This window comes from Anticarsia gemmatalis, chromosome 8, assembly GCF_050436995.1.
Source record: "Anticarsia gemmatalis isolate Benzon Research Colony breed Stoneville strain chromosome 8, ilAntGemm2 primary, whole genome shotgun sequence".
Lineage (NCBI taxonomy): Eukaryota > Metazoa > Arthropoda > Insecta > Lepidoptera > Erebidae > Anticarsia > Anticarsia gemmatalis.
In genome coordinates, this window is record NC_134752.1 from 14,103,194 (window position 1) to 14,113,353 (window position 10,160).

At 49.0% G+C, this 10,160-nt stretch overlaps 1 protein-coding gene across 4 annotated transcripts; it reads left to right on the forward strand.

Annotated features, from left to right (window-relative positions):
- Positions 1 to 458: 458 nt before the first annotated feature.
- On the forward strand, positions 459 to 9,781 carry Esp (Epidermal stripes and patches). Of its 4 annotated transcripts, none has more exons than XM_076117900.1 (7): positions 459 to 599; positions 4,901 to 4,983; positions 6,224 to 6,849; positions 7,156 to 7,336; positions 7,597 to 7,926; positions 8,075 to 8,215; positions 8,375 to 9,781. In XM_076117900.1, exons 2-7 carry the CDS (start codon positions 4,902 to 4,904, stop codon positions 8,899 to 8,901), a joined length of 1,887 nt encoding a protein of 628 aa, XP_075974015.1. In that variant the 5' UTR covers positions 459 to 599; position 4,901; the 3' UTR covers positions 8,902 to 9,781. The 4 variants fall into 4 exon arrangements, with proteins under 4 accessions (XP_075974015.1, XP_075974016.1, XP_075974017.1 ...); XM_076117901.1 differs by lacking the exon at positions 459 to 599 and adding an exon at positions 995 to 1,618; XM_076117902.1 differs by lacking the exon at positions 459 to 599 and adding an exon at positions 1,704 to 2,381.
- The last annotated feature ends 379 nt before the right edge of the window (positions 9,782 to 10,160 follow it).

A 10,160-nucleotide genomic window follows, 5' to 3' on the forward strand; every position in this document is an offset into this window, starting at 1 on the left:
TTTATTTATAAGTACCTGAGAGATAGAGGTTGAAAAACCGCGTTCGTTCTTTTGTTTATTGCATTGTAATAGGAAATAATGTCTATTATATTGGTTTCATACTTTATCATTTATACTATACCTTTCATCAAGGTTATCATCTTAGATCCCTGTCGCGGCAGAATATTTTGAAGGTTTTCTCTGTGAGCCGGTGAGGTGTCGTGTGTTGCATATGATGAGTGCACCGGTGCTGGACGGTGTTTATGTTTAGTGGGTGGCGCGTGTGTGCGTGGCGACGGAGCGGCGGGGCGGGGGCGGCGGGCGCGGGGGATCGGCGCAGCCTCCGCGCTGCGCATCTCGGGGCGCGCGGCGACATCGACACTCGGCTCGCGACATCTCCGCAGCGGCAGTCGCGCCCCGACCGCGCCGACGACCACACGCTCCCCGCTCCGCGCCGCAGCTCCGCGAGTGCCGCCGCGAGTACCGCCGCTCCGCCGCCAGCCCGACACCACGGCCGGCTCGCCGCACCAGCCGCCGCTCGCGCGCCCCATGCTCGCCAGCTGACAGCGCCGCCTCTCGCCTCGCACGCACCTCGACCCGCACGCCACACGCACGCTCAAGTGAGTCCACTGTCCAGCTCTGTCCCGTGCTGCTCTCCGTCCGTGTCCCCGCGCCGGCAGCGGCCACACACGTCCGCACACGTCCAGCCCTCCTTGCGCCTGTGTCCTCCGAAAGTGTTATACGCTAGTGTCCACTTGCATCCAAAACCTACGATAAGGACTAACAAATATAAATTCAAAATCGATTTGAAATTTCATGAGTTCCAATAAAAAATATAAAACGTATTGAAATTATGTTACGATGCCTAAATAAAATGCCATGGTCCAAATGAAATGTAAATCAAACGTGACCAATGTCTAATATGCTATGCTCTTTAAACAGTGTATAATATGCGGTCTGCGGGGGGTATACCCCGTGACAAATGGAAATGATTTAGTGTTGTTTTTTGTGATTATTGTTAGATAGTTATGGGACGAAGGGTCGCGCCGGTGACAGGTACAGCGGCACAGGTAACAGGTAGGAGCGCGGCGCGGGTGCTCGCCGTGTCCCGCCGCGTCTACCCTCCTACCTATTATTTGTGTGTTATCTGTCAACTTTCTATTTCTATGATTACTTACTAGTGCTTACTGAAGTGAGCCACGTGACAGCGCGTCCAGTCGTAACTTACTATCGTTGTGGGCCTGTCAAAATCATTGCATGCGTGTTCCGATTTTCCGATTTTGGACGATAATGCGAAACATGAACAGAAATGTTCGCGTTGTAGGTGAACGAGTGAGTGAGTCACGCGGTGAGGTCGCGTTCCTCGCGCATTATCCTCTTTAAATTGTTGTAGTTAATTAGTTAATTGTTTGTCGCTGTGAGGTGCAGCGAAAGCGCCCGCGCCCGCCGCGCGCCTCGTCTCTGCCTAATAGTGCCTAATGTGTTTCGTTAAATACGCTCATTCATACGAATTAACCGTAAACTAGTCTAAACAATCATATAATTATATTAGAGTAACGCAACCGTTGTTCATCGACGTGCGGCTCCAAATACGGCACGTCGTTGTTGCGCGAGAGTGGATTCGTCCGACTACAAATAGGTGCGTATTTGTTTACTTTCACGTGAGTGTCTGCTCAGCGGCGGCAGTCCCGCGCGCTCAGGTACCGCTGCAGGTAGTCCGCCGCTCTCCTCTCGTGCGTAGTGTTGGTGCGCCAGCGCCCGCCACATCCAACGACTTGTAGGAGAACCCATAGCGGCTGATATCGCTAGCGCCACTCCTCTCTCTGTCGGACTGCTCACTGACCTACTACGGCGTGTTCAATATGCGTCGCCCGCGCGCGTCGCTGTCTTTGCGTTGACGTTGGTCCGTCAGCCTCCGTTGTGGGCCTGTTTGGCAACGGCTTGTATTACTAAGTTTGTTCTACTGTTAAATGTTTTAATATCGTCTATAGAATGAATAACTTTCCTCTTTTACCAGTCTTCTAAAAACATAAGAAATAATCTCGAACTCGTATAAAAATCCAGTCGTTAGTCGCGCGGTCAGTGTGGACTTGTGCCGGGTGCCACCACCCCTTGCTATAATTGTCGGCACACGAGCAATACAATAAATAAATATCTTGATGATTGCATTTCAATTCTAGGAAATGTAGACTCGCGTCTTCACTCACTTCTAAAACAAAACTATCTTCTATTTCTATAAGTAATGAGAAAGAGATGTCACCGCTCTTTAATTCCGCTTACCTTCTGGTCTTCATTTGGAGAGAGCGATAGTTGCTGATATCAATGTGCAAGTATGAGTGAGTGGTAACTAGTGAACTGCTGGTGCCGCAGACTCGGGGGTGCACAGACTGCAGGCGCAGCAGGTACGACACTGCTGCTCGTAGAGGCGCCGCGGTGGTTGTTACGTTAGCACTATTATTACATGACACACGCTGTGCCTCGCACACACACACACACCTGACCAAACAAATATTTAGTATTTTTGGATTTGATTGTATGTATGTGTGAGTGCGGCGGGTGCACATGTGTGCGTCGGTGAAGTGGGACACTCGTCGCAGTTGGAGGTTGCTCGGATGAAATGTATCAAGTACATATTATATTGTATTATTTAGATAGTGAACCTGTTTCGTTTAGTTGTTTATTGTTGTTATCGCTCGTGCTAATCTAGTGTACGTGTATATTTTGTAATGGATTCGTCAACGTCTCGCGGGTACTCAGTTGTGTGCATGTGTGCGTGTGTGTACCAGGAATACTGTTCATTTGTCCATTTCGTGAGTACATTGACTCTCTCGGACTCTCGCATTACACTATAGTTGTCACAAATCTGATAAGTAAGTACTGTCACAGCCGAATTGACTGTTCAGTCTGTTCACGATAAGATTAGGACGCTACTTGAGATAGCAGACTTCATGCTAAGTTCAATGTCAAAGATCCACAGCGTTGAACAGATCATAGTAATATATTATTATGATCTGTGAATATCGCCGTTACAAAATATCGATCGACTCAAGGGAATGATCAATTTGATGCAACGAATTGACACTTGATATTAACTTACAATTACCACGTTTGAATAGCTCTACAAATGACTGTAAAATTAATGATAGTCTGTCCATCTGTCGTGTTGTCCAATGTCGTCATTGCGCGTCACTGGCAGAACTTGCAGACTCACAGTCGCCAGGTACTCCTGCGGTCGCCGCCGAGTGTCCGTCTGCGTCACTGTGCGAGTCTGTGCGACTCACTCATCTCGCGTCGCGTGCGCAGCTCTGCAGCTGCACCGCCTCTTCTGCGCACAGTGCACACACTCACACTCACACTGCACACAACTGCACACATTACTCCGTGAGCAGTTGTGCATTGCGTAAAATTGCAATTAGACTAGCGTTCGAGCTGATTCTGTGATTACGATCGAATAATAAATGAATAATTTTTAACATTTGAACAATTCGTAGAAAACCATTTAAAATAGTAATTACTCGGTGTCTTTCCACTTGAATTAATTTCCACTAAATACAGATCTATCGTATTCATTACGTCTCGCTCGCGTTGTTCAACGCCGCGCAGTGCAGCGGAGTAGTGTACTGCATGTAGTTACCTCGTAACTGAAAGCTGGCAGTGACTGGTGCTCACCACTGCTCACCACTGCTCACTAGTGCACATCTCCACGTAGGCGTACATATAATGAGTCTGCCGATGTACTGCAGCACTGGCGATATACGTCTTAGCGAGCTCAACCATACAATAGGTATCAATCGTAGCTGAGTTTTACTGTTAACAAATTTCCAACGAAGCAAGCACATATTACAAATGTAGGGACCTACAGCTAAGTTCTGAACTTAGCTAGTTTCATACTGATCAGAGCGTAGCCGAGTAGGTGCATGGAAGATATTGCTGTTTGCAATACACCAATTAACTTCTTGATTATAATCAGTGATTTGCTAATGCAGTAATACACGAGTACTTGGTGTTAGTGTTGGTGGTGTTCCGCGCACACACGCACGCGCGCACAGTGAGCGACACACACACACACACAGCAAGGCGGGGCGACGTCATCGTCACGTGCTCCGCCGTCTTACCATACTGTTTATTATGTACACCTATTTATTTATATTATACCACTATCAATATCGTTGAATTGTAATAGTGTATTCATGTATTATGTATTTATTAACAGTCAGATTGTCCCGTGTGCCGAGTGCCGGTTGGTACACAATCTTATAGACACACACTAGCCGAACCACTCAAAAGACAGACGCGACTTCGTCTTCATCAAAATCTTGTGTTAGGCAGGTTTAAAACAGTCCTTGAGGGAAAGAGTAACAAGCTCGTAACGTTCGTGTGTATCCTTCATGCTGCATCATTGTACTGTCTATATGCTGCGAGGATGTTTGTCAGTGCCTGTCAGTGACAACACTCACAACACTCGCCCCAGCCCGCCCGTGTGTCCGCGTCGCTGCCACCACACTGCTCACTACTCACTGGCACCTTGCACATGACTTCATGACTCCTGCATAATTTTTTACCTGTGCCAGTTATTTATTACAGCAAGTAAATCTTTATATATATAATTCTTCTGTAAGTGTGTATGTCACTGAACTTCTCTTAAACGACTGAAACGATTTTGATGAATTTTTTGTGTGTGTTCAAGGGGATCTGAGAATGGTTTAGATTCACAATTTTGTCCGCTGGTCAATGTTTTTTTAATTTAATTTTTAATTTATTATTAACGTGTAGACAGGACAACGTCTGTCGGGTCCGCTAGTGTACCCATATAGTCTTTCTTTTTAAGATCTTAATTATACATTAATATTGTCCCGGGAGAGACCCGATGCCTTGTTTTAAATGATCGCTGTGTATATAACTGGTATGTATGTGGTTGCAGAATGATACCGAGACGTAAACACAACGCGTCGTCCGGCTCCCTGCCGCCGCCCGACGACAAGCACGCCAGCAACGACTACATCCGTGAGTACCTTACCTACGTGCCTACCGTATCTACTCGCCCCTATACACCCCACACACCCGGCCACGTGCCACGAGCCTGCACTCTGTCACTGTGCGTAGTGCGTCAGAGTGCGTCTAGTGCGCACAGTGGAGGCTGCATAGGGATGATCGATATTAAGAAAACATCGATGTTGACATCGATGTTAACATCGAACCAAAAGTATCGATGTACGATAAACATCGAACCAAAAACATCGATATTTGTGAAACATCGATGTTTTTTTAAAAATAAAGTGAAAGCGTCTATTATATTTATGAAAATGATGTATTCTTATTGTAATAACAAAAGTTAAACAAAAATATTAACAATCCCAGTATCTTTTGTCGACTGCGACTGAGACTGACGCGAACATTGAATTGAGGCAGACCTGACACTGACAGTATTTTTTTTTATCGGTCAAGAAATGTAATGAAATAACTATTCATGCGGCATCATCCGATTTTATTGACAATTAGTGTCAGTCATGTAATGTAGTGCATCCGAAATACGCTAGATGACGCCCAATTTTTTCTTTATATTATTTTTTTATGAATATAAAACATCGATGTTTTATCATCATAAAACATCGATGTGACGATAATATTGAAGTCATAACATCGATGTTAAAACATCGATGTTTTCCAGCTAAACATCGATGTTTATTCAACATCGATATATATCGATCATCCCTAAGGCTGCACGGTGCACGCACACTACCGTCATCATTAGAATAACAAACACGAGCGCGGGGCCGCCGCCGGTCGGTCAAGTTCAGGGGCGCTGCGCACGCGCCGTTCTCCACCTAGCGTCACAACACAATGCCGCCGGCGCCCAGTCACTGCCATGCGCTCACACACTCGTTCGCTACGAGTCTACGAGTACTGTGTGGTACACACAACGCGTTCCCAGAGAAATACCTCTATATATTCTGGCTAGTGGCTGGGTGTGTCGAGATGTCGTTGTGTGTGAAGTAGGTGTGTCGTCGCCCCTGAACTTGCAGCAGCGCGGGAGCGGTACAGCAGCCGTGTTAGTCGCGCGGTCGCGCACGTTCACCGCGGTCTCGCCTGTCGCCTAGCGTCCATCACGCGTGTTCATTGTTAGCTCGGTTACGTCACGCGCTCTCTTCATATCACATACATTGCACTCTTAATATAATGATGTAATCATAGTATGTGTAGTGTGTAATGGTGAGTATAACGGTGTACGTGTGATGTGTCGCAGTGTCGGACAGCGAAGCGCGATGCGGGTGGCGCGCGACGCTGCGGCGCCGCTTCAACCGCAAGACGCTGAACAAGCGGCTGCCGGTGACGGCGTGGCTGCCGCGCTACAACATGGAGCAGGCGCTGGGCGACCTGATCGCCGGCCTGACGGTGGGGCTCACGGTGATCCCGCAGTCGCTGGCCTACTCCAACATCGCGGGCCTGCCGCCGCAGTACGGGCTGTACGGCTCGTTCCTCGGCTGCTTCGTGTACATCGTGCTGGGCGGGTGCCGCGCCGTGCCCGCCGGGCCCACCGCCATCGCGTCGCTGCTCACGTACCAGGTGGCCGGCGGCGTGGTGGAGAAGGCGATCCTGCTCAACTTTCTGGCCGGCCTGGTAGAACTGCTGATGGGCGCGTTAGGCCTCGGCTTCCTGATCAACTTCGTGTCCGGCCCCGTGTCGTCCGGCTTCACGTCGGCCGTGGCGCTCATGATCGCCACGTCGCAGGTGAAGGACCTGTTCGCGATCTCCGTGACCGGCACCACGTTCCTGCAGCAGTGGATCTCCATCTTCCGCAACTTGCACGCCGCCTCCTTGTGGGACCCCGTGCTCGGCTTCGTGTGCATCGCTCTACTGCTCATCTTAAGGGTGCGTTAATTTCATTGCAATATGTTTAATACAATGACATGATTAATGATATTATGTATTAACACTTTCTCTGCCAACAAACTCGCTTAGTTGGGCTTTTTGAACCTACCGAGTAGGGTGTCGGCACGAAGGCGTTAAATGGTTTTTAAATTTTGTTTGAAAGTTCATAGCACAGAAGCGTAGTATAATCACCATAAACGTACAAAGTGTTAAACTGTGCATTATTTGCTGAGCGTAATACATTGCGTATTGTCGGACAATGTGTTATTCTGTGTGGTAACGTATCAAATGTGTCTTTGTTTACAGAAAATCGGAATGATCAAACTGGGCGCGAACGCGGAGGGTGGCCCGACCACCAGACAGAAAGTGATCACCAAGTGCTTGTGGCTCGTGAGCACGTGCCGCAACGCCATCATGGTGGTGGCCACCGGCGTGCTCGGCTACTGGTTCGTGGCCACGCAGGGAGAGTCGCCCGTCAGGCTCATGGGTCGGTAGTGCTGCATTAACCCCCGTAATCATTCCGTGTGATGACTGGACTTATCGTGTTTTTCTTTTTTGTGCCATGCCAGCCGAGAATAATCCCAGCGGTTAGTAGAGTAGAGAGTAGCGACCGTCACACCATCGCTATATATCTGTCACTGAATCACTCGTAGATCACATAGCAGTAGTGTCGGCCGAGATCACGCATCGATCACGTGTGGGAGCGCGTCTCGATCTCGTACTAACTTCCGCTCTCGTATGCGACAGGAGCGATCCCGTCGGGCGTGCCGTCGCCGCAGCTGCCGCCGTTCAGCTACGTGCGCGCCGACAACACCACGGCCGACTTCCTCGACATGGTGTCGGAGCTCGGCTCGGGCCTCATCGTCATCCCTCTCATCGTGCTGCTGGAGGACATCGCCATCTGCAAGGCCTTCTCGGACGGCAGGACGATCGACGCCACGCAGGAGATGATCGCGCTCGGGGTGGCCAGCGTCGCCAACTCCTTCATGCAAGCGTATCCGGGCGGCGGCTCGCTCGCGCGCTCCGTCGTCTCCAACGGATCCGGCGTCAAGACTACCTTCAACGGATTATACACCGGTGAGCTCGTCCATCCTATATTGAGTGTGTGTGTTGTGTAGCCCTGTGCGGCTCTGTGCAACTGTGTGCAACTGTGTGCAGCTGGGTGCAGCTCTCGCACGACTACTGTGTACTACTGCGTACACTGACGCCGTGTTTTGTTCGACAGGTGTGATGGTCATCCTGGCGCTGCAGTTCTTCACGCAGTACTTCGAGTATATACCGAAGGCGGCGCTGGCCGCAGTCATTGTTTCAGCCATCTTGTTCATGGTCGAGTACAACGTTATTAAACCGATGTGGCGAGCCAAGAGTGAGTATTTTTGCGAATTGATATAATTTTTCCTATTTTTTTTTTTCTACAGTCAAACATTTGAACTATTTATAACAAGTTCGGCAACGTTTAGTATCAGTATATATAATTTTGAATGAAGTCGTAACAAGCTAAAGTATGTATAAATAATTTGTTCAGAACTGGATCTGATCCCGGGCGTGGGCACGTTCCTGCTGTGCCTGACGCTGCCCATCGAGCTGGGCATCCTGACGGGAGTGATCGTGAACATCATCTTCATCCTGTACCACGCGGCGCGGCCCAAGCTCTCCGTGGAGATGCTGAAGACGGAGCACGGCGTGGAGTACCTGATGATCACGCCGGACCGCTGCCTCATGTTCCCGTCCGTGGACTACGTGCGGCGGCTGGTGACCAAGTTCGCGGCCAGCAGCTCCGTGCCCGTGGTGATCGAGTGCACGCACATCTACAGCGCCGACTACACGGCCGCCAAGAGCATCGAGCAGCTGACGAGCGACTTCCACGCGCGCCGCCAGCCGCTCTACTTCTACAACGTGAAGCCGTCCGTGTGCTCGCTGTTCGAGGCCGTGGCCAAGCCCGAGCACTTCGTCGTGTTCTACGAGGACGAGGAGCTGGACCGCCTGCTGGCCGCCGACGAGCGCCTCGAGCCCACCAAGCAGCAGCCGCCGCCGCCGCTCTCCGGCGCCTAACTGCGCGCCCGACACACAGCGCCTCACCACTCTAACGCTACGTGTAACGCTACGTGAACGCAACTTGTGATACGCCGTACCTTACCGCGAGACGATATTTTTTGAGATTGACTTGACGGAGTGTGATATTTAGGTAAATGAGACGTTATTATTATATAAGTAACAATTAAAATTATATGTATACTGTAGATAGTAGCGAAGTGTAAATACGTTTCCCTTCGGAGCCAGCCGCTGGTCCATCGGCGCGGGCCGCGTCGATGTAAAACTATCTTGTCGTGTACATACATAGAGATACGTATATATTTTGTAGACGATTGAGTCTGAGAGCCTATGGCTGTGCGCGCTGTGATCCCGCACACTGACGCGGTGTCAGTGCAGTCAGTCGGTATAAGTGTAGGTCGCAGCGACGAGCGCGAGGACGAGTAGGGACTAAACAAAGAGAAACAGATCGTGATAGCTATCCGTAGACGTTAAGCATCAATATTTATTTATATTTGTAGTAAATGAAGTACAAGTTAGGATACTATCATTACGTTAAGAGTAAGATGCAAGCTTTAACTGGCGCCGGGAGTGCGCCCGCCGCGCGCCGCGCGCCGCTCGCAGCGCTCGGCCCGCAGCACTCCCGGCCCGGGTAGGATTTATCCATTATTTTGTGATCCTCTACTAATATGTTAAGTAATAAATATATTTTGGAGATAATAAATGAAACATGTAAACTATGAATACTATGTCTATGTGATAGAGAGGTATATGTAACGAATGTGATGTTTGTATGAATGTGATGACTGTCGTGCCGCATAACATATTAATAAGATTTCATGAATTTATTCAGTCACAGTTCCAAGAACAAAATCAATAAACTCTTTGAGAGTAATGCTAACGTGTGCTTTCATTTAATCGTCCCCCACCCCCTCCCCCCGTTAACTCCCGTTCCCAACGCATCGACGCTAAGCGATGTGTGACGGCGCCACAAGCTCCGATTCCTAGCCGGTCTATGCATACCTTGAAACAGCGCCACGCGACGTACCTGTAGCTCATATTCCAAATACACCGATTTTATATCAGTTATCCGCAAGTTGCTGAATGCAAGCAATGGCTAGTCAACTTCCTTCCTTAGGTATGACTGGTTGTCAGACTTTCGACTTAGCGGCTAAATTTGACAATTGTGTATTTATACGAATACAATGCGTGGAAGTGAATCGTTTGGCGAAAATATCCTATTATCAAATATCTATATATTGTTTAGTCCTGTTTACGCC

Coding starts and splice junctions, on each gene's coding strand:
- Esp (XM_076117899.1), top strand. Junction 6,850..7,155: donor CTCTACTGCTCATCTTAAGG/GTGCGTTAATTT, acceptor CTTTGTTTACAG/AAAATCGGAATGATCAAACT. Junction 8,216..8,374: donor ACCGATGTGGCGAGCCAAGA/GTGAGTATTTTT, acceptor TAATTTGTTCAG/AACTGGATCTGATCCCGGGC.